Source organism: Pantherophis guttatus, chromosome 1 (assembly GCF_059756535.1).
Source record: "Pantherophis guttatus breed Tessera chromosome 1, ASM5975653v1, whole genome shotgun sequence".
Lineage (NCBI taxonomy): Eukaryota > Metazoa > Chordata > Lepidosauria > Squamata > Colubridae > Pantherophis > Pantherophis guttatus.
The window spans coordinates 213,366,535-213,391,728 of NC_142063.1; the positions used below are offsets into that span (position 1 = coordinate 213,366,535).

General features: G+C 37.9%; 1 protein-coding gene and 1 long non-coding RNA gene across 3 annotated transcripts in view; one reads left to right on the plus strand and one right to left on the minus strand.

Moving 5' to 3' along the window:
- Positions 1-3,568, plus strand: part of LOC148116765 (uncharacterized) — a 41,013-nt gene extending 37,445 nt beyond the window's left edge. Inside the window, exon 2 of the long non-coding RNA XR_015731313.1 lies at positions 692-3,568. This is a non-coding gene — a long non-coding RNA (uncharacterized LOC148116765). The remainder of the gene's footprint in view (positions 1-691) is intronic.
- The window catches only part of GRHL1 (grainyhead like transcription factor 1), a 58,366-nt gene that overhangs the window by 11,455 nt on the left and 21,717 nt on the right, over positions 1-25,194 (minus strand). For both annotated transcript variants that reach the window (XM_034432077.3, XM_034432076.3), the window contains exons 9-12: positions 7,193-7,351; positions 4,192-4,279; positions 2,488-2,627; positions 1,580-1,617 (exon numbers count right to left, since the gene is read on the minus strand). In XM_034432077.3, coding sequence (XP_034287968.1) covers positions 1,580-1,617; positions 2,488-2,627; positions 4,192-4,279; positions 7,193-7,351 — 425 coding nt within the window. The remainder of the gene's footprint in view (positions 1-1,579; positions 1,618-2,487; positions 2,628-4,191; positions 4,280-7,192; positions 7,352-25,194) is intronic.

The window sequence follows — 25,194 nt, forward strand, 5'->3', positions numbered from 1 at the left end:
AACACACTTCTGTAACAATTAGAAAGGCCTTCATTTTTTTGTAAGGGTCCTGAAATTACACTATCACATTATGTCAGTATGCTTTCATAATTAACAACTAGAAAGTGGAGAACCAGGTTACAGTCCAGCATCAGCCGTACAAACTCACTGGATGACTTTAAGCCACTCAATATCTCTTAGCTTATCCTTGGGCATTCAAAGAAAAGGCAGGATATAACGGCAGTAAATAAAAAGAGCCATATAATGTTGGCATTGCAGAAAAGGAAAATATATTTTTTCATATGCCTACTTTCCTTATATGGATTTTAGGTTTGTAGTCAATTTATCCAATTAGAGAATATTGACCAGAATAGCCTGTTCCTCAACAGCTATTAACAAGAAATCCATTAACTAGACATGTTGGCAAATTAACCTGAAACTACCTCATGCAAAACAAGTACTCTTCCACTGAGCCACTGATTTTCTCCCCGTGCTGCACCACATATACCAGTCCAAACATTAAATTGTTCACAAGGTTGCACTGAACAGAAAATCGTATACACTCTTATGCATGGCATAATTCCATGTCAATACAGACATGAAGGCATCATTGCTTATTGCTTTAGACTAAACTAACAAGTGCAAGGCGCATGTCAAGGTGATTCATCCGTATTTGAAAACTGTCTTCTGACTGAATCCTTCTGCATTGCAGATGAGCTGGTAATAAATTGGCTGAACTACCCATTGGTAACAAGGAGACAAGATCACAAAAATACAGAATCAATCTGAGAATGGTATAACGGATGCATGAAGAATGATTACTTTTCCAAAACAGAAATATTTGTTGGCTTCTCTGATACCACACTATATAGTTGGAAAAAGATTTAAAAGCAAATATGGAGAATAGTTTTTTCTTCTTCTTACTACAGACAATCCTTGACTTACTACACAATTGAGCTCAACATTTCTGTTGCTAAGTGAAACGGTTGTTAAGTGAATTTTACCCCATTTTACAACCTTTCTTGCCACAGTTGTTAAGGGAATCACTGCAGTTGTTAAATTAGTAACACGGCTGTTAAATGAATCTGGCTTTCCCATTGTCTTTGCTTGTCAAAAGTTTGCAAAAGGTGATCATGACCTAAGCACACTGCAACCATCATAAACGTGTCAGTTACCAAGTGTCTGAATTTTGATCAAGTGAGCATGGGGATGCTGCAATGGTCATAAGTGTGAAAAACAGTCATAAGTCACTTTTCAGTGTTATAACTTTGAAGGTCACTAAATGAACTGTTGTAAGTTGGGGACCATCTGTATGATATAAAATAATCTACTTGCCCAATGAGAACCTGTTCAGGTAGAAGTACAATTCTCACAATCTCTGACCAGTATGGCTACAATGATCACAGAACTGATATAACAAAAAAAGACCACAAGAACTATAGTTCAATATTTCTAGACAGCACCGGATGCAATATCTATACTACAACATACTGCATATTCTAGCTCAGTTAGAAAGTCACTTAAATCAGAACAAAAATAGCTAGAGCATTCTGTAAATATGATTGGAACTTGAATGAGAAAAAATAGTAACAAAACTTACCCTTCTCCTTCCATTTCATCCGATGCAACAGGAAAACTCTACAACGGAAAGGAGAGAAACAAGCTATTTTTTTACTTGGACCTCAGTTTTTATGTGATGGCAAGATTAATTCCCCATACAGTACAACATATTTTTTCATTTCCAGCTAACTCATGACAAATAGAAACTATTTAATTTCAAAGAGTTTATTTTGTATCTTCTGGACAGCAACTTTGAGAGTTCTGTGAGGTTTTTTTTTAACGTGGTTTATTGCTGTTTATAATTCTATTTGTTTTAGTGTCAAGTTTGCTCTAGTTTAATATCTTTTGAGTTAAAGTTTTGCTGAGATGCTCTGGCAGGAGAGAGTGCATTATTTCTTTAGCTGCAGTAAATAAAATGATTTAACTAATTAAATTAGTGCAGCTATACAATATTTGACACTGCGATATAAATAAGAATAGTATAGACAGAATACTTAAAAAAAAAGTTATATGAAGTTAGAATGCATCAAAATGGAATTAGCCTTATTAATGTTGCCTTCAGGATCTATCTTTGGTTTCCATAGAAGAAAAATATACATATATATCTTAAGTGAGTGGTTTGCAAGCCACTTGCATGTCCAGCCTTTTTTCATGGTTCCTGAAGCTTTTCAGATTATGTGGTCAGCACTATCTATTAAAATATGGCTTTTGCTTAATTCTCCTATGATCTTCTCCGCCAAGACAATGCTAAGCAGTCTGTCTCCAGGGATACCGTATCACCATCCAATGTTTAAAAGGGCCAAGGAATTATTGCCTGTCCCTCAAATTGCCAAAAGGACAACCAATTAACTGCAGGCAATTAGGTAACAAAGATTCAGCTCTCTCACCCGCCCACCCTTTTTTAATTGCTGTCCTCCTTTGACAAAATTAGCAAGAAAGAAAACTTACATGAGTTCCACGCTGAATATTTGAATAATGAACATCAGGTATGAAGAGAACTGGCTGAGTATCAAGATCCATAAATGGCTTGAAGATGGTGATGTCTGTTCGCTTATGGGAGGGAAGCATGGGTACCTTGACATCAGAAACTGGTAGGGCGGAGAAGAAACAAGACTTAAAATTAAGCAGGTTTCAGAAAAATTCTTTTTTTAAACACTGAATTGTGAAGGAGACTCCGTTTTAAACTAAATACAAAACTGTATTTAGCAATATAGATTGCAGTTGGAGCTAAGATGTTCTGATGCAGAATGCTCTTCCAGATACCACTTTTTGTATTTGTCAATCCTTTGAAAGCTGTACTGCTATCATCTTTCTTTCTCCTCACCATAAACTCCGAAAGCAAAGAGAGAACACTCTGGGCCATTAAGTGTTCACCTCCAGCTGACCAATAAGAAAGTGCAAAAAAAGTGTTACCCAATCAGTGTCCAACCCCAAAGGTGCCCCAGATTCCTGAGCATCAAAATTCCCTTCCCAACCACTCCAGGCAACTGGGAAATAAAAAGAATTAATTATTGCCTCTCTACCCACCCATATGTTTAGTACATGTGTGCATCAGTCAATTTGCAAAAATAATTCTGAGTGATTGCTGTGAGAAGCATATTTTAGCGAAAATACAGTTTATGAGTTCAGTAACAGAAATTAATTTATTTTATCCCATGGAACCCTTACATTTTGGTTCTGAATCCATTTCTTAACTATGCAAAAATTTAATAATATGATTATAAAGTGAGGCTGATATTTATTTTTTGTTTGTTTATATCCTGCCCTTATTATTTTTATAAATAATTTAAGATCACATACTATAATATGGCAAAAATATGTTTCCTTCAATGGCCAAAAGCTTTACAAGATAAATCTCATAAAATGCCTGTATTTTGCAATAAGGTGTTATATATTTTCAATTGAAATCTCATCTGATTTTGATAATTTTTCCCCTGAATTTTCATGCAAGAATATTGGAATCTTGCAAGATTTGGCAGTCTAATAAATTTTCAGCCAGATACAAATAAAGGCATAGTTATAAAGGTAACAGTTTCCCTGTCCAGTCATGTCCGAATCTAGAGCGTGGTGCTCATCTCCATTTCTTAGCCAAGGGAGCCAGCATTGTCCAAAGACATTTCACTTAGTCATGTGGCCAGCATGGCTATATGCCAAAGGTGCACGGAATGCTGATACCTTCATATCATATTTATCTACTTGATTTTGAACTGTTAGGTGGGCAGGAGCTGGGGCAAATAATGGGAGCTCATCTTATTGTGTGGGCTCGGGTCTTGAACCCGGGCTGTCACAAGCTCAGCATCTTTAACCACTGAGCCATTGCGCCCCCTTGTTATAGTTATAGACATAAATAGATATAGATATAGGTATGGGCCTGTATTATTATATATTAGGTAGCACTGGCTATCTTACGCCAACAATATTAAAACTGTTTACATTATTCCTTTTCACATGGAATATTTTCACCTCTTAACTCAAAGTTCAGTGGAACCAGTATCTTAATTATCCCTAGTCAACATAGGTAACTTCATTTTTCTAAAAAAAGAAAAAAAATTAAAAATAAAAAGGTTTGTTCATTTCTGGTTTACACAGTAAATAAGGTTTATTTGACTATTTCCACTCCATTAGAGGGCACTCTATATGTTTTCTACTTACAGGCATTCAGCTGAGAACTGGGGTCACTGCATTTGCCTTTTCTTTTGCTCTGTTTCCGTTCTTCATCCCGGATCTTCCTTTCTGCTCCCTATAGGAAGGAAGGAAGGAAGGAAGGAAGGAAGGAAGGAAGGAAGGAAGGAAGGAAGGAAGGAAGGAAGGAAGGAAAGAAAATGTCCAGTTCTTAAGTTGTTGTTTTTTTAAATCTACCTTTGGAGTTCAGCTTCCTTAATCTCTCTGAAGTCAGGCACTACATAAGCTAGTCATGCTGCAGTAACTTTAAGGCAAACTTGTATAATCATGGGTGAAGCTTAACTACCACACATACTATTTGGGCATGAGGGCCAAGATAATCAGGACCTACAAAATCTACTCTGTAAGCCTATCAACAGATCACTAAGATATTTTATAAGGCCATAAATGGCATACACTGTCCTAACAAATATATTCTTTGAAGTAGTGGTAAACACCATCTTTACTTGTAAACCACATTTGAACCTGTTTTAAAAGATTGTATACAACTTCCAGGCAGTGTTAATTTACGTGCCAATTTTATGACCAGCAAAATGTTTTTTTATCTCAAGAGTGAAGAGATGCTCCACACCAGGTTAAAGTGGCCAATAGGATCTGTACTGATCCTACCCCCTAAAAGGTCATTAACCATGCCACTAACAATAGGGCAATGAAGCGGGTCAGATTGTATGCACAACAATAACAAGGGGAAAGAAGAACATCTGGAAGATCTAAAGACAATTTAACTTATTTCAGCTATGCGCTGGGTATGAGATGAAGGTGTGACATCATGGAGACTGGACAGAAAAACATAATTGGTAGTGAGATGGGATTATTTTGATTGCACCTCAGAGATGCCAACCAAGGAAACAAGTAACCTTGTCTTCCTATCAGAAACTGCTGGGACAAAATGTTTTTCAAAATGTTGAAAAATATGGTTGTAACTTGTTTCTCTAGGGAACACAAGCAATTGATCTATAGCAATAGACCAAATGATTGTTTTTTTAAAAAAACAAATCTCTAAAAGGGCTTCGCTATTACTATTGTCACTACCATTACTATTTATTTATTTACCACCCTTCCTTTTTTATTTTTTTGAAATAACTCAAGGTGGCAAACATATCCAGCACGCTTTCTTCCTCCTATTTTCCCCACAACAACAACCCTGTGAAAGGGGGGGCTGAAAGAGAGTGACTTGCACAAGGTCACCCAGCTGGCTAAGGTGGACTAGAACTCACAGTCTCCCATTTTCTGGGTGATGCCTTAATCACTAGGCCAAACTGGCTGTAGAAGCATTTCATGTTCAAATTTGTCTATAAACAAGTTTTCAGGGCTTAGACAGCTAAATTAAAAACAAAGTATACAGTAATATTAAATGCTATAATAAAACATTTACAACATTGAAAAAAATAAATAAAGGTTGAGATTTATTATTGACTACAGCATGGAAAAAATGCAGACATATTGCGTGAAACCCCTGAGGAAATGGCAGGTTGTGTCATGCTAGCTGATCAAACGAAGCTGAAATCCGAACTGAGTTTTACAAATTCCTTTTAGCCCGCTCTTGTCTCTTTCAAAGCAATCTTGATTAAAGCAGTCTTAAACACAGATTAAACAGATAAGCTTTATTCCCCAATGTCTCACTTAAATTTGGCATTAGCTTTTTTGTTGATGAAGACAGAATTTATAGGACAGAGTGACCACTTGATAACAAATGTTGTGGAAATGCCAAAAGTCATTGGGAAAAAACCCAAGTAGGCCAAAGTTGGCAGACTAATGAAGTACAGTGTTATGTTCTTAAAAGCTGAAAATAACCAGGGTTTAGAATTTCCCTGGATCAAGAATTGTGTCATGTAATCAATTTATTTAATAAAGTTCAGCCGGACTAAAATTATCACAATTTTAAAGGCACAAATCTTCTAGGCAAGATTTGTGAAGTAAATAAAAACATAATCCAAATGCTATCAGTTATAAAATAAAATTTAACAGGTGGAATCTAAGAGGGAGTAGCAAAATCCATGTTGGTTGTTATTCAAAGTTATTAAATATCCTGTGTGTATAAAGAATGAAAGTCCAGCTCTGTTTATGCATTTTTCTACTGGAAATAGAATTCAAGGTCATAAAATAGTGTGCAATGTTTTGAGTTTTTCAGGATTCTTCATTGTACAAAATAATAAAGCAAGAGAGAGAGAGAGAGAGAGAGAAAAAGGGAGGGGGAGAACTGATGGAATCTGCCTTTGGCTACCAACTGTATGAAAGGTAGAATGCAGTTAATCATATCAGGCACTGTCAAATGCTGGAAAAAAAATTCTGATTGCATTTCAACTCACTCAAGGGCTGAACTATGGGACAAACATATACATCATACCTACCTACATACTTACATACATACATAAATACATACATACATACATACTTACAGGTAGTCCTCAACTTATGACCACAGCGGAGTCCAAAAATTATGTTGCTAAGTGAGACATTTGTTAAGTGAATTTTGCCCCATTTTATGACCTTTCTTGCCACAGTTGTTAAGTGAATCTGGCTTCCCCATTCACTTTGCTTGTCAGAAGCTGATCATATGATCCAGGGAAACTGCAACTGTCATAAATATGAGTCAGTTGCCAAGCATTGAGTTTTGATCACATAACCATGGGGATGCTGCAGTGGTCGTAAGTGTGAAAAATGTTCATATGTCACTTTTTTCAATGCCGTTGTAACTTCGAATGGTCACTAAATGAAAGGTTATAAATTGAGGACCACCTGCACATACATAGTACTCTGTTATTTTGATGCTCATCTCTTTTTACTGGTCATCTCCCACAACCAGAGAATAACCCTCTCTTTCACCAACCCCAATGAACCAAAGGATAGCCAATCACCTTTGTATCCAAATTCTGATTTTTTTTTTCTTTCAATCTCTTGGTACCCCTTAGTGGCTATATTAAATGTTTGGCAGAAACAAAAGATTCAAGAAGGACTTGGGCAGCTTTACCTTGTCACAGAAGACTTTAATCTGGCAGTAAGCTCTGTGGATGGGTTTGTTGCTTCTGTTGTTGTAGCTGTAGGTGTCAATCTGAAGATTGAGAGGGAGGCCTTTGACACCTTTCTGTGAGGAGAAATCTGTACTAAGGCAGTTCACAGCAATGAAGACCTGCAGGGCAAACCAAGCATAAACTAAATCTAAAGTTGCTTTGAAAAACAATTCAGTGTTTTCCATTGTGCTACATCACTTCCCTCCAATATACTGGTATACTGTATGTAATCATACATAAATCAGGACAAAGAGACACATCTTCATCCATCACTAACCAAAATCCAAGATCACGGCCCATCTGTAACTATAGCGTAGGAACATCCCTATTAGTGACGTGTCCTTTCTTGACATTTTGGTTCAGTCCGCTGCTCTACTGTCCAATAAAAGATTTTTTATTTGACAGTGATGTACTGTAGCAAAATAGCCAAGTATAGTTTATGATGTTGTAACTTGAGTTGCAGACTGGACCCAAGTTCACCCCGTGACAGACTCCCTTCTGGGAAGATACCTAGAGAATTATTTTAGTCATCTTCAACAATCTAGACTTGCTAGCCCAATACTGTCAATCCATATCAAAAACTGCCTACATTATAGAGCAGTGATGGCAAACCTTTTCGGCACCAAGTGCCCAAACTGGAACGTGCATGTGTGTGCCGGACCACCAGAAATCCGATGCACATGCGCACTGGCCAGCTGGTCTTCAGTTTTCCGGCCCTCCATGCGCAAAGACCAGTTATCCAGCATGCATGTACGCGCCAGAAACCAAAAGAGCAGCTGGCAAGGTGCACGGCATAGGTTCGTCATCACGGTTATAGAACATTACATGCCAAAACAACTAGACACCAAGATAGTTTTCCCCCATGCCATCACTCTGCTGAACACTTAATTCCACAGCACTGTCTCATTTCTCATCTTTTGTCATCTTCCCTACTATCCTCTTCTATTGGTTTCTTACGATTTATCAATTGTTTGTAACTTATGATTAATGATTGTAACTATGATTGATGATCTATGACCTATTACTTGCTTTTTATATATACATTGTGAGCTTGTGCACCACAGAAAAATTTCTTGTGTGTTCAATCACCCTTGGCCGATTAAGAATGTTCTGTTCTGTTCTGTTCTGTTCTGTTCTGTTCTGTTCTGTTCTATTCTATTCTATTCTATTCTATTCTATTCTATTCTATTCTATTCTATTCTATTCTATTCTATTCTATTCTATTCTATTCCTACTCCTACTCCTACTCCTACTCCTACTCCTACTCCTACTCACTGAGCTCCACACAGAAAGCAGGTAGGGTTCTGTTCCTCAGAGGTTTTGAAAGCTTATTTGGGTCTCACAAACCTGCAGCAAAGGTTATTGATTACTATTGCTCTATTTTCACTCCCAGGAAAAGGTTTTTGTGAAAGTTTGTACCTCAGAGGCCACAATAACTCAGCCAGGCCTGAACACTATGCATTTCAACATCAGGAATTCCCCCTCTCAGTCTACAGCTCTGCTTCAAATAAATTGCCCAATTTGTTAAAAACAGCACTAAAAAATATATTTAGCTCTAGTTATATGTACATTGCAGACCAAGAGCCTATTCATATGACTAAGGATTTTAAGGATTTTATCCCAAAGCAGCAGTGGACATATTAACCTCACAGAAGATGCATTTACAGTCTTTACAAACATAGTTAATTCTCAGTTACTGAACAAATGCTCATCTGGCATTCAGTTAGTGTCTTGATGAGCCTAACAATATGTATCACCAGATTAGATTTTTTTTTTGTCAAGCTTTCTGTCTATATATTTATATATTAGACATTTTAGAAAAAGTAGGAAAAGAAAAAGAAACAAATAAAAGGATAGGCTACAAATAATTAAATTTAGCTTGGATTTCTGTTTATTACTCTATAGGTGACTGTGGTTTATGCAAATAAGAAACAGTAAACCTTGCACAACTGTACACGTTCAATAGTTTTTCTCCTCACATTTATTTTTAATAAAAGTGTGAAGTCTAGAAAAGCAGAGAACTGGCAGTGCGAGATACTTGTATCTCATGGACTCACCCACTGCTTTTAATTCTTTAAGGTACATTTTAAAAATGCATTCTTTGAAACAGTTTGCCTTAGCATATTTTCAGGGATTCAGGACAATAGTTTTTGTACACACTATGTGAACGCAATTGTCAAATCAACAACAAATATTAAGCAATATCGTCTCAATAATAGTAGTGTAATTTACTTCACTGCTGCTTTCCTTCAAAAGAAAAACTAAATTTAGAACTGATACATGGGGAATGTGAGCCTCCTAGTGGAACAAATCAGGCATTGCAATACAAATAGATTTCCTAATTCATTTTTGTGTATAGCATGTCACACTGTATAAAAGCTTTTAACTGAACGAACAAAAAAGGGGGAAATGGAATTTATCCAATTTTTTTTAAATAATCCCTGCTCTAAAAAAGTCTGCATTGCAAATGAAAAAAAAATGTAAAAATATATATGGTATAGAAAAGGTAAAGGTTTCACCTGTCCAGTGGTGTCTGACTCTAGAGGGCACTGTTCACCTTCATTTCTTAGCTAAGGGAGACAGCATTGCCTAAAGATGCTTCTATGGTCATGTGGCCAGCATGACTATACGCTAAGGCGCATGGAACTCTGTTACCGTCCCATCAAAGTGGTACCTATTAATCTACTTGCATTTGCATGCTTTTGAATTGTTAGGTGGGCAGGAGCTGGGGCAAGAATAGGAGCTCACCCAGTTGCATAGCACTTGGATCTCAAACCCAGCTTTCCAGCTGACAAGCTCAGTGTCTTTAACTGCTAAGCCATCACGCCCCTATAGGTGGTATAGTTCCATGTTGTTACTACCCCACTGATTAAGTGATTATGTGCTATCAAGTCAGTATCAACTTTTAACTACACTACCCTGCTACACAATAATAATATCTAACAACTCTGCACATGTATTTTTCCTTAGAAGTCACATCCTCTTGAGAACTTATTTCCAATAGTCATTCACATGCGCATGAGTGAAAAAACAAAACAGATCTAATATCTGGGGGATTATCACATATTAAAATTGATATCAGGTTCTTAGAGCTTAAATAAATTGGGCTGGGAGACAAGGTTTTGAATCACTCAAGGCATTGTAAAGAAAATAAATTACTAGTGTGAATGCAATGACAGCCATATAGTCAATAGAATGCTCCATATTCTATAATCTGTTCCTCAAAGCAACCTTTCCTCCTTCCCTCCCTCTGAAAGGCCTTGTTGCAAACTTCAAAACAACCAAATATGTGTCAGTCTCCTCGCTTACTAAGGTGTTTCCCCAAAAATAAGACCCAACCAGAAAATATGCTCTAGTATGATTTTTCAGGACTCTCATAATATAAGCCCTACCCCAAAAATAAGCCCCAGTTTAAATAATCAGCCAGATACATTTAGTACCATATTTTCCCGAAAATAAGATCTAACAAGAAAATAAGCCTTAATATGTCTTTTGGGGCAAAATTAATATAAGACCCGATCTTATTTTGAGGGAAACACAGTAGGTCTGAAAGCAAACCCACCTGTCTTGTTAACATCAGAGTGACATATCACTTTTAGGTCTCCCCTTTATCTGCAAATAAAACCCAACTATGTAACTAGATGCTACATTTTGTAGTGATAACTCTATAAGCTGTTTTCATTTTTGTGGTTTACAAAAAGAGAGGATAAGAGAGGTGTTTCAGCAACTTTTGAGATAGCTATCTAAAATAAGTTTCTACTTTTAAAATCAGATTAAGAAAACATGCAACGATAGGAGTATTTTGAGTCACATGAATAGCCTCATAGCTTTTTTTAAAAAAAGAGAAATTAAGAAAATTGATGCTTTTCGGTGAGGAGAGAATATTGTATCTGTGTTTTGAAAGAAAAAAGAAAGCTAGGTGACTATGTTAGGTATTTCCCACCCAAAAGTTGCTGAAGAATCATGTAGCTGGTGAAGTTGTTGAACCCCTTCAGCCTGTACAGCAAGATTCCTCTTATGATAGTCTTTCTGGTTTTAGAGGACTATTCCGCATTCTTAGATATATGAAAATTGGCTTGTGGGTTTTGATAAACATTTTCTATCATTTGGATGTCAAATGCAGATCATAAGAGAAAAGGGGAGACTATGTACAAGTGTACATGCTGATGCATTTTGAGGTCCTACTTGTGTGGGCAAATCTGACAATTCTTGGGAAACTCAGATGTCCACAGGGCATCTATTATTGGAAAATTGCTCAGTGCATGCCCACAAGAACTGCTACACGCAGGCATCATTATCCTTCACTGAATAAGAAAAGAGAAGGCATACTTTATCAGACTGTGACCAGCGATACTATATTTCAAAACCAAAATAAAGAGCTCAAAATATCTCATAGTCAAGATGCCTGCAAGTATTTTCTGGAGAGATGAGCACAAATTTCTCGTCTCATTACACCCTCACGAAAATAGAAGAATTCTTATTTTTCTCTTGGGACATTGGGGAGGGGGAGGTCAAGCAGGATATTAGAAAATAAGCAAAAAAGATGGTAAAACTATCAGTATGTTCTACTGTCATTTTTGCATTAAGAACAACTAATAAGCACTGAACAAAGGTTGCCACTCTCACTGATCTTGGTAAATCCTCCCATAAAAAAATATTGAATAATTCCTATTCCTCTTCAAGAAGGGGGAAAAAACCAACATTGACCAAGTTAAGCCCCAGCATCACCACTACTTCACTGCTCAAAAATGTGTGGAGAAGTTTGAAAGGAGAACACCTATGCACAATTTTGATGTAAACTTTAGAAATGCTTTCCCTAAACATGAGCCCTTCTGCTGTACATTACTGAGATTTCAATTTATGACTTGGTTTATGACTATGATTTTAATTTACATTACAATTTATGACTGTAATTACACATTTGATTGATTGATCAATTTCTGGAGCTCCCTCCCCTGTCAATATACAGCAACCAAAAGTTGCTGTAGCAATTTTGAGAAAGTAGCTGAAGTAAAAAAAAAAAAAATAGATCTACAAAATTTCAATGCATCTCTCACAAGATAGCAATATATAAAACAGGGACAGTGGTTTATCAGAAAAAAAAAATAGTCACAGATACATAGCATTCTGTGAAAACCTAAAGGAAGAACAGCACCTGTAACACCGAGAGAAAAATATCAAGAGCATTATTCAGGAATTCACAGAGGTAAATTAATATGCCATAAGTCTGCCTAGGTAAGTGGGTGTGTTCGCTTTGTAATATTTTTCCCACACTTAAGAATGCTGAGAATTATTCATTCAATGAGTTTTAATAAATGGGAATTATACTCCTGTACCTCAATTGCCTAAAAATACCATGTCAGCAGATCTAACGTGGATAATCCCATGGGAGATATTTTGTACATTTAGCAGATCTAGGAGCAGTTGATACAATCTAGGCTACCAAAAAAAAATAAATTAGCAGCAACCAAAAGAAAACTTGAAAGAATATATTCATTAACAATCACTGTATTCCATAAGTAACCTTTTAGATGCATTTTTAATGTAGACGGAAAACTAAAAATCTAATTTTGTTAGTCTGCATTAGACAGGTGGCAATATGGCTGCTTAATTAGGATTGTTAGAGAAAGAAGATCCAAACTGGAACTTTAAAAACGGTTGTGTTGTAAAGGTCGATTTGGATTGGTCAGAAGGTAAAGTCACTGCTCTATTAGCAATTACAAAGCTTGTGAGGAATATAATTAGTGAAATTTTTAAACTATGAAAAGATCTGTCAGACAAAAATTATTTGACTTGGTTGTTCTTGAAGGGAGCACAGGAAACTTTGAGGGAAATTTGATGGGAAAAGTGAAGGCTGAAAACAAAAGAAGCTAATGAGAGATTTAACAGAGAGGTTAAGTAGTCTGAAGAAAAAGTCAATGAACTGCGGACACTTCTGTTAAGTTACAGGAAAAGTAACCAAGCATATTCAGTCAAAGTTTGACTTAACTTTGAGGAAAATGCTTTATCCCCATTGTAAACGACATAGATAGCTAGACAGATGGATTGATAATGACAGATAGATACATTTATATAGAGAGAGACAATCAACCAACCAGAAATATTCTCTTGCCAATATAATCAAATCTGTATAAGGCGTTCTTTTTTGTGGCAGCAGCTGAAAGAGTTATTAAAGTTTAGAAATACGATTAAAAGAAAACTATCCAGCAAGTCCCATGGAACTACGTCTCAAAGTTTGCTGTTCACAGTGAGGAAGCTCATTTGGAGTCTTCCAGATACAGGCAAGCAGTTTCACAGTAAGAAGGCTGGACAGCCTATGAAAAAAATGGAGCTTGCAAGATATTTGACAATCCAATGCCGTGATCTGTTGACATAAACTTTAATTATGAAGATTCTTTTCATATAATCCACACTCTTAAGAGTAATGTTATCATCTATGAAAAGAGAACGAGTGAATGAATACAGTTTATGGGAAACTTCTGGGTGAAGCATGGCCCCTCCCTTGTCTTCCTTACAATCTGGGCCAAGCCGGAGGGCCGGGGAGAGGGAGCCCAGGTACAGACACCTGTCTTTTATCCCTAGAGGAAGGTGCAGACAGCTGATCTTGCACTCAGTCTAGCAGGGACTCTGACAGTAGAAGCCAATTGCGTTGGACCTGGCCTTTAAAGGTGCTCCTCCCTGCAGGGCAAGGAAGAACTACAAGGTTTGTTTCAAGGAACGAAGGAAGTTGCTTCAAAGCCCTGATACTTCATTCCTGAGAGGCAGGGCTTGGCTCCTGCCCCAATTTAAATGAAGTTCAGCCCATGAGAGAGTCTGGGCCAGAATCCATCCCTTGGGCCTGGCTGTTTCTCACTCTTGGTTGAAGTAAAGGTTGCAAGCTTTATTCAGCAAACCGATCGTTTAAGATTGCCTATATACACAGATAATCCTACGCACACATCCTACACAGTAAGTCATGCCGAACTCCCCAAGATTGATTTCTGAGTAAACACTTTTGATGTGTTATGATTAAAACGATGCCATATATTTTCCATAGATTAAACCTCGGCTGAATTCAAACAAGCTTTCTCTCTGGTGTAAACCTGAACTGAATTGGGTTGCCTGGCTTTGGTGGCAGGAGTTATAAATCTCGTTCATTTTTTAGATTATATTGGCTGGAGATTGTTGCAATTAGAGCAGAATTAAAGCATGCACAAGTGCCTTATAAGGGGGGTGGGGGTAGGAAAGACTACTAGCTAGTTAAACCGCAGCTTCTCATATATCTTCATTATCTTAGAATGGCAAAAACTATGAAAGCTAAATGTTAACTAGCTTTAGCTAATTAACCACATTGTGGTTAGCTGTCAGTTTCCTACTGGTTGTCATCTCAAATAATTAGAACTGCATCCTATAAGGCACTTTTCTTTTTTATTAAGGCATGATAGATTCAGAGCAGCAGAAAAGTATCGTGTTTTCCTGAAAATAAGACCCTGTCTTATATTTTTTTGAACCTCAAAACAAGCTTAGCCTTATTTTCGGGGAAGTCTTATTATTTTGGGGTACGTGGAGGAAACTAGAGGAAATGGCTGCAGATGCATTTAAATGTTTTCGGGGAGGGCTTATTTTCAGGGGGGCTTATTTTAGCGCATGCGCTCAAAAACCCAACTTCGCTCATTATCAGGAAATGTCTTGTTTTTGGGGAAACAGGGTAGCACAGAGAGGTCAATGATAAGCAAGGATTTTTAGTGGTTCAGTTTGAAGAGCGGCAGCCATTTCATAAGATAGTAGTACTTCAGGGAGGAAACTGGGAAGATAACAGGTCATTTCATTGAATGCTAAGATGTCAGCTGATATGGCTCTTCAACTATTTTAATTCCAGATGGATGCTGATTATGTATTATAACTATGGCAGAATTGGGGGGGGGGGGATTCTCTTTCCTCATCATCCTATTTTTCTTTTGTGTTAGGTCTTCTACCTGTAAACCTAGGCAAGTAAGAAGAGACTGCTTTGCATGTGTTTTACTTGTTCTTTAGCTGGAAAATGCCATAACAGATTACCCATAAAACATATTAAGATATTGCAATCTAATAAAACCTGTGCCTAACATCTAGCAGTTCGCAAGCATGCAAATGTGAATAGATCAATAGGTACCACTTCGGTGGGAAGGTATCAGACCATGTTGGTCACATGACCACGGAAATGACTACTAGTAGCCTTGGCCAAGGAATAGAGATGAGCATGCAGTGGTGGGTAGATTCTGGTTCGCCCCAGTTCGGGTGAACCGGTAGCGGCGGTGGCAGGAGGCTCCACCCACCCACCCGGACATCATCAAATATGATCTGCGCATGCGCAGAAGCTTCTGCGCATGTGTAGAAATGGCACATGCCAGAGCAAAGCGAGTGCACGCGCAAGAGCGAACCGGTAACAAAGGTAAGTGAAACCCACCACTGGCACCATGCCCTAGAGTCAGACACGACTGGACAGGGAAACCTTTACCTTCTTTTTTAAAAACTGCATACCCAAATGGAAGTGGGAAAGGAGGGAACAATGCACAAAGATGACCTACTCAAAGCAACGATCAGAAGGCTGTGAATTGCAAATACAAGGAAGAAGGAACAAGACGTTGCAATCCTCTGCACAGTTACTCTCAGCACATTCCACTGAACGCATTAGAATTTATTTTCAAGGAAACGTGCAGAAGACTGCTAACGCCTGTGCTACAGTCTGAATTATCACAAATGCCAAGTGTGACTGACTCATCCATATGTCTCTCATTTAATTTCAGCCTAACCAAACTGGTTATACAGACAAAAGGGGCAACACCTTATTTTGAAGGTCCAGGTGACTGAGTGTGTCACGAGGGGGAAAAAAACATCCTTACAGTTGTAAGTGACCTCATAATCTAAAGGGATGCATTAATATTAATTGTAATAATTGAACTGCTTTCCTCCATTTTTACTTTTAAGAGAATCCTACGTGATTCTAAATGCTTCTATAACACAGAGGGGAAGCCTGAAACTGCTCCCAGCATCCTATCTGTTTCTCTGGAGACTGCACTGCTGAAATCTATCCTCAAAATGGCCATATTTTGACAGCACTTTTTTTTTTTCTCTTTGGTGCCAAGGTCAGGGCTGGAATGAAAACAAAAAACCTCTGAGAAGTTACACTGCGTCAAACCCTCCGTTTAATAAAAAACTCCCAAACTCTGTTACATTGATCAGCAAAATAGCTAAATTTTATCAGTACAATTTTTGAGTTAAAGTCGAATACAAATGAAAATTGAAGCAGAAGTCCTCTGAGAGATTAATTGGTCCAATTTCTACCTTTCAGTAGTCACAATGATAAAAAGAAAATATTAGGCACACTTTATTTGATGATGTCACCACATCCCTGGAGAAGATCTCATCCAGCCTGCCGACTAGTCAGAACTTGCAGCTTTTGACACAGAGGGAGTTACCCATCCTTTGCCACAGGCTGGTTGGAGCTTTCCCATGAATGCATCCACATGTACAGGTAGTTCTAACATTACAACAGTTTATTTAATGACTGTCCGAAATTACAATGCCATTGCTTTTCACACGTGGCCATTGCAGCGTTCCCCATGGTCACATGATCAAATTCAGACACTTGGCAACTAACTCATATTAATGATGGTTGAAGTGTTCTGGGTTCATGTGATAACCTTTTCAACCTTCTTGACAAGCACAACCAGTAGGGAAGCCAGATTCACTTAACAACTGTGTTACTAACTTAACAACTGCAGTGATTCACTTAACAACTGTGGCAAGAAGGGTCGTAAAATGAGGAAAAACTCACTTAACAAATGTCTTACATAGCAACCTAAATTTTGGGCTCAATTATGGCCATAAGTTGAGGACTTACCTATTATATATATGTGACCATTGTGCCACAGGATGGTACTTGAACTCTTCTAGTCAGGACCAGGAGAATGACTTGGTAGCCCTGGACAGTTGCCAAAATCTTATACTCAAGAGCCCAACAAAGATGTCATCTGGCCAATCCACTGGGCCATGACATGTCCTTTGGTTCCTCTGAATGTACCTCTAGGGACTCAACATTGCGTCGATAAGAAAAATTGTAGGAAATTATAAAACACTACCTGTTACCAGATGTAACAGATAAACTTAAGGCTGGGATGACAAGCAAAATAAGATCTGTGGTTGCAGACTCTTCCAGCCATTTTAGGTGACTCCTCAATCAGCTTTATAGAGAATGCAAATAATCCACTAAAGCCATTTGTCTGGATAATGCATTCATCCCTAACACAGCAAGTCATCTGTATAAGATCAATGACACTGGCCATGAAGATATGGAAGCCTGAGCTATTTCTAGCCTCTTAGCAGTTCACACATGCTTTCTGGATGCCCATGTGATTCTGGAAGCCTTTGCACACAGGCATGGGCCTGGAAGGACACTTCAGCCCCATTGGTAATTGGTAATACAAGCCAGATCCATTTAATTTCATTTTTAAGCTTACAGTGATAGATCAACTACTGGGAAGGAGGGATGAAGAATAAGAAATTTTTCCATATTGGGCTACATTGCCTCTTAAACAGGAGTTCCTTCCCTTTCTTCCTGCTCTCTCTCACACAGTATTGAGTCTCTGTGCCAACCCAAGATAAGTTTCTTCTGGGCTGCAGGAAATAAAAAAAATGTGTTGCCCTGACTCAGAGTCCTTGGTCTCCTCTTTCCCTACTTCTGGTTTTTCCAACCTTGGCAACTTTAAGAATGTGGACTTCAATTCCCAAAATTCACCAGCCAGCCAATCTATTGCCTGGCTTTGTCCAATCTGCCATACTTTGTCCATTCTGAAGTAACTGGTTTAAGAATACCACGATAAGCAAGAGAGAAACACTAACAGTGAGGATAAGATTTGTGGATGATGATGCCTAATTCTATCAATTGCCAGAACTAGTAAGTCCCTCTACCACATGTTAAAAAATGTGAAATACATTCCCCATGATTTAAAAATTAAGTTTAAAATATTATTTTAAAATGATTAGAAAGGAATGGTCGATAACTGTCTTAGGTTGTCGATGTAAGAAATTTGAACGTTCTTTTAACTCACATGATTTGGTCTTGTTTTGTTACAGCTTTGTTTTGGTTTCAAATTAATACATATAATAATATAACTTTGGAAAGAAATATTGTATTTAAGGATTTCAATATGATATTGAACTACATTCCTAAATTGTGCATTTTGTCATCTCATGCAGACTTTGACTCTTTTAAGTCTGGGGTAGGACAAAGAGGATAATTCTATGTAGCTAGAAAAGAAAGTCACCTTCCTTATTTTAAGGAATGGGTCCAAGATATTAATAATATCTATTTTTGAAAAGGATTTAGATTCAAAAAATAAGATGATATGGTATCCTGTTATAGGATAAATTTAATGATGGTGTAGGAATTCCATGTAGGTATTTGAACTTACTATAGTGATCATTCTTTCTATTAACTAGGGATTGGGTTTTGTTATGTGGAGTTCATTTTAATTACTATTCAGAGTTCTTTCTTTCTTTTTCTTTCTTTCTTTTTCTTTCTTTCTTTTTCTCTTTCTTTTCTTTCTTCCTATTTCCTCTTCTTCCTTTTTTTCCCTTTTTTCCTCTTTCTTTCTTTCTCTTTCTTTCTTTCTTTCTTTTCTATTTTCTTCTCCTTTGCATGGGGATTGCCTTTGAGTCAGTGTTGACTCTGGCAACTGCCTAAACTAGTCCCTGCAGTTCTCTTGGCAAGATTTTCACAAGTGATTTGTCATGACCTTATTCTGCCTAGGATCAGGGAGAGTATCTGACCCAAGGTCACCCAGCTGGATTTGTGACTAAGGCAGGAGTAGAACTCCAAATCTCTAGCCTGATATTTTTACTACTACTCTAGATTGGCTCTCTTCATGATATAATCACTATTTAACATGGTTTGAGGGGGCGGGTATTCCCCTTATAAGCTTTGCACTAAGAAATGGAATTTGGCTTATATAAATAGTTCTCAACTTGCAGATGTTCAAAGTTATAATGGACTCTGAAAAAGCTAATTATAACCCAAATTTAAATTCATGTCTCAGTCGCGCCCCCCCCCCATCATGTGACTGCATTTTGGGCACTCTGCAACTGCCTGCATTTATGGCCATTTGCAGCACCCCACGATATAGAATTTCCCAGTCTGTGTTTTCAGCAGGTGTGATGGTCTTTTCCAGGAAAGGGTCTTTTGATGTGCACACTCTCTCTCTGGGCAAAAGAACTCACATCTTCAATAGATGGCGATAAACTGATGATAATAATAATTGGGAGTAATAGCTTCATTTCTCTTATTAGATAGATATAAACAGATGTGATGGCACATAGTCCAACACTTTTCTCTCTCTAACCCTAACCCTAACCCTAACTCGTAACTTTGCAAAGAAGCTAACAAAGCTAAAGAGCCCACCATTCAAGAATTCATCATTTCAAGGAGAAAGACAACCTAGCTTTTGCTCAATACATTTTTAGAGGCTTATTGCCACAAAATACCCCTAAGGCTAATTATTTGGAAACCTTGAACTATGTTTAGAAAAATGATTGTACAGTACTGTGTGCTTGTTTTCAAACCCACTGCAAAATGATGAAGCAATAAACTGCTGTAAGATGCCAAATGGCCATGAAATACAAACCTTGTAATGAGGAAAGTGGGAACAGTTGAGGAGGAAAAGGAGAGTGAAAACCATCAATATTGTATACTACTTTAAGAACCAAGCTATAAATACATTTGTATTTATTTTTACACAATTGCTTTTCCTAACTTGGTGCTGGCTATCTCACAGAAGGATACCGTCTTGAAGTAAGCTACCCTATGGACTGTCATGTATCTTTCTTAATTTCTTTTTATTCTCAGTAAGTCCTTCAACCTTCCTTTCTAACTAATTCATATTATATCTGTTTCCCTTCTGTTCTCCATTTTTAGCACATGTTACCTAGTTGACTTTGACTAATCTTGAAAAGGCAAAGTGGGGTATAACTTTCTTAGTAGTTGGGTGGGAGATCATTAGGGTTAAGTTGAGAAGTCTGAAATAAACACCTCAGAAGGAGGCAATGAGAAACCATTTCCAGATGGTTGCCAAGTGTCTATATGGAAGTCAAACTAATCTCAAAGGACTGCTTAGCCGGTTCTTAGCCAGTTCTTCCACTCATCTCCAAAACATCATTGAATTCATGCCTGCCACACATTTGGACCAATCCAAGTTAACAGTGTTAAATGAAGTTTCTCCAAATTAAATGATGGTTCTGCAGCCAATTCATAATTCAGTATCCTTCATGCAAAACTTGTTATCATGATTTACCACACAAGAAATATAGTAAGGACCTCACTTAAACTCAGCTTTTGTCTCTACTTTCCCTGTGCACAGCACCACATAAAAGTCTTTGTCTGGTAATTAAAAATAAATAAATGGAGCAGTCAAATGAACCATGTAATGAAAATAGTGGAAATTGGCTAGATCTCTTCCTGATAAGATCAGAGTGCTAAGAAAGAATTGCTGCTCTGTCTGCAAGTAATCTGATCAAGAATCACTGTCAAATCTGTTCTCTCTGAAGGAGGAGGAAGAGATTAAATAAGAAACACAGCAATCCAAAATAGTTATGGGAAATCTGTTTTTGCTTCCTGATATTTGATAATATTATACGATCAAACTCAATTAGAATCCTTTAAAAAAAAAACTTGGGCCTGTTGACATAGAAAAGGGGAATATTCATTATTGTTCTGCAGCAGCCTTTCCTAACACTTTGACCCCAATATTACTCAACCCCAATTCTTATCATTCCCAGCCAGAAAATAGAGCCAAGGATTATTGATACTTTCTGCAAAATCAGGGAACAGAAAGTGGGAAAAGATATCCAATAACATCATACTTTTCTGAAGTAAAGGTCATACTTCTCTAAAAAGGAAGCAATGGACTGCTCCTACGAGTCTTCACAATTAGGCCAACCTATGTATATAAAACTCCAATATACCCATTTCACTATAACAAACAGCTATTTTAATTCCTTCAACTAAGGACATTAGGATGGTATAATGATGTCCCTCAACTTTATCAATATATCTATAGAATGTTTGAGGAGAGAGGATTGCTACCAATATGTTCATTGGTAGTGTAGGAAAAAGAAAGGCAGAGCCTGAGGACAGAGTCAAGAGAGGAATCAGCCTGGAATCATTATGTTAACACAAGCATTCTAAGTCCAACTCCTCTTGAATTCCATTCACTCTTACTAGCGCCAATTTAGTGCTGAACGTTCGTTGACTAGATTCTTGTGTATAGGCATGAGCAATAAACCAGCTTCACTAGAATTTAATGTGTAGTCCTGACTCTGTCAATTGCTTGCTACCTGACAGGTAGTAAGCAATTGACAGATCGATCCTGGGACACCATGAGGGGCAACCTTAATGACATGGAGCCCAAACTCTCTCATTTCTCCCAAAGGCTCTAGATCAACATCTCATCCTTATCCACCAACTTGCTAGCTCTCATTCTAGCTGACATGAAACAAAAGAACACAGGAATGATGTTGGCCATGTTACAGATTGTTCTCTTTCATGTGCACACACAGTTTAGGATTAGACTGTCCACCTGCAAATCTGTACCACCACCCCCAATTTGGTAATAAGCCCCATATAATATGTACAATGGTGTTTAACTGAATAGGTATGTATAGCATTGCAGTACAACATGTAGATTTTTGGTCATCGATGCCCATGCTCCCTCCACTATCAACTTACAGTGTAGCACTCACATATTCTGCCAGCGTTTAGAAGTTTTCAAACATCCTGCAGCTACCTATCAAGATGAATTATTTGTTTGCTAGCCTTTGGCTCATTCTACCCGTTCTCAAGGATTATTTAAGAGACGCACCAGGTGAATTTGCATGATGCAGAAATGAACAAATAGATGGTTCTTTCAACTTGAGCTCCAAGTTGAAAGAACTTGGATTTCAATTAACCCTAAAAAAAGTAGTTCAGTTTAAAAAATAGTGCAATAAAGATTAATACCATGTATAAGAGATTGCCATGCAGGAAACCTTGGCGTTTGAGATCTGCCATTTTAAGCATCAGCATATGCTGACGTACTGGAAGGATAAACACATCAGGCTTTACCTGATGAGGAGGGAATATTTATTTAGCAATAAAGATTTGGAACCGCTTCATGCCCATCCCCTAATCACCTCCTCCTCTGCCCACAAATCCTTCCTTAAAGAGTCCCCTGCCAAATTCAACTGTGAAAGACTTCCATTTCCTCTCTTCTGAACATTTGCCCAGATCATCTGTCAGGTGCAGCTAAGAAAAGGGCAACAATCTTGTGATTCTCATGTTTTTTGAAGCATTCAAAGTGGGGGAGGGGGGGCAGGAAACATACTCAACAGACGCTTTCCTTATGTCCTTGCTTGACTGTTTAAGGAATACATTGCTCAGTTTTCTGCCTCACCCAACTTTTTTACATGTAAGTCATTTTAATTCATTTTTTATTTATTTGTATCTTGCCTTTACTATTTTTTACTAACAACACAAGGTGGCAAACATATCCAACACACCTTCCTCCTCCAATTTTTCCCACAACAACCCTGTGAGGTGGGTTGGGCTGAGAGAGGGTGATTGGCCCAAGGTCACCCAGCTGGCTTTCATGGCTACGGCGGGACTGGAACTCATGGTCTCTCATTTTCTAGCCCGGTACTTTAGACATTATGTTTATTTATATAAAGGCCTAGGAAGCCCCTAGATTTTGCAAAATAAATATAGTGCGTGGCAACAGCCTACGGCTTTGTTTGGAAGTATACCCATCTATTAAATGACACTTAGAAAGGCAAAAGGCAAGTGGTACGTGCAGAGATGAAGCAAACAGGTTGAGAGAAAGTGGTTCAACACACCAAGAAAGTGAATTATTCAGAGCTAAACAGAGATTTTAATCCAGGTTTCAGATTATGGTTAACATATTATGATAACTCTCTAGAACAGGGGTGTCAAACTCAAGGCCCACGGGCTGGATCCAGGCCTGCGGGGTGCTTAGATCTGGCCTGCGGGACCAGCCTGGAAATAGCCAAGGACCAGCCCACAGTGCCTCTGCCTCCCTCGCACCCCGTTTTTGGCCTGGACAGCGTCCTGAAGCACTCTGCCACCCGAAGCGGGGCACGGGAAGCCCATGGAGGACAACTACAATGCCCTCAAAGAAATTCAGTTTGACACCCCTGCTTTAGAAAGACTGACATTGCAGTCCTAAGAACTGTTAGTTGAGAACAGATCCTACTGAAAACAGGACTTCCTTCTGATTAACTATGAAGAATATTATCCTCTGAGTTATATATACAATACTGCCATCAATGCTAAGGTTTGTGTACATGGCGTTCCAGTGATGTTCAATTCTTCAACAAATAACTCTTGGTCTGAATGCAGTTTAAAACTGCTATGGAAACCATATTCTGAAATGTTGCAGTCCTTTTTTGTACACCTGTTACAGGTACTGCAGCTGAGGGAACAGGAAATGCAAGGTATTCTGGAACTCTATTTATACTCTAGGTCTAGGATATAATAGCAAGAGAATCTTGAAAACCTGTCAGAGTTTCTCTCTGTTACTAAACAGAATCAAGTCAGGATTATCATATGTTTCTTTATCACATCAGGGCTAAAAATTGATGTTTACTTAACATATCCTTCCTCAAGGCTGTCTCCATATTCCCCTATATGTACACATAAAAATATACACACAAGGAGGCTAGAATTACTAGCCTGAAAGTCTTAGCATACTGGTCATATTCAGGATGCTATTTTTTGTACTTATTTCTCCTAAATAGAGGGATACACATGCAAGACACGTTCTTCCTGCAAGGTTCCTCTAGCAAGAGGCAGACCTTGAAAATAACCCAGCCCTAAATTCTACAGGAAGGAAAGCAGTGCTCTTGAAATCCAGTGGCAAATCCAGAGGTTTATTAATATAAAGAGTATTTTTTTTAAAAAAACTAAATAGACACACATTTAGTTCCCCATCGCAATTAAGTCCTCTATCAGATCAAGATTCTATTAGCTCCAAGGGGATTCCTGGTAAAAAGATCCTTTCCATTGCTGCCTTTTCCATGATCTATATTTGCTCTTTATATGACTCATAGCAGATTATCCATTGGACCAGCCTTTTCTACCCGAATTCATTCTTACATACATTGGTCTTCAACTCACCTATTCAGCCAAAACGAACAAAGATCTTTGACTATATTGGTTAATGTTTATGGGAATTTGAGACTAATGCACCTGGACAGGTACCAGTTAAGAACACTGATAGAAGAGACCTGGGTCACTGCTGCATCTAAGACTTAAATTATTTCAGAATCATTTGAGAATTCTTTTAATATTTCAAATAATTCTGAATATCTTTTTTTTCCAAAGTTGAGAATATTTCGAACCAACCAAGAACCAATCGAGATCAAACCGATGGCTTGAAAAACCCTTTGATAACACAATTTTGGTTATTGTTCATTGATCAAATTTTGCTTCCCTTTTGAACATCTAATAAATATGAGATTTACTTGTGTATTTATTTATATTTATTAAATTTATATGCCACCTGTTCAAGGAGACTCTGAGTGGCAAATAAGGTTGCCCATCATTCTCTGAAAGCTCCATACAGAAACACAAGGAAAGTTCCATAGGTGACATCACCATAAGTCTATCTAGTGATATCCACAGAGCAAATGGAAAATGAGAGATGACTCCATTCGATTGACATGCAAGGACACTTGGTGGAGGAGATGGACTGTTTGCAGAGGACTACAAGTTCCAGCCTGCAAACACACCTCTGTTTAAACTGAGATGACTGAAAGCTATGTGTTTGAATAAGAGAAGCAGTCTCAGATGCTGAACCAACCGCCTTTTCTTCTGCTGGAAGAATACCGAAAAGGCCTAGTGCACTTTCTGACTCCTGTTCATTCACACTTTTTTGATCAGACTAAATCCAGAGGC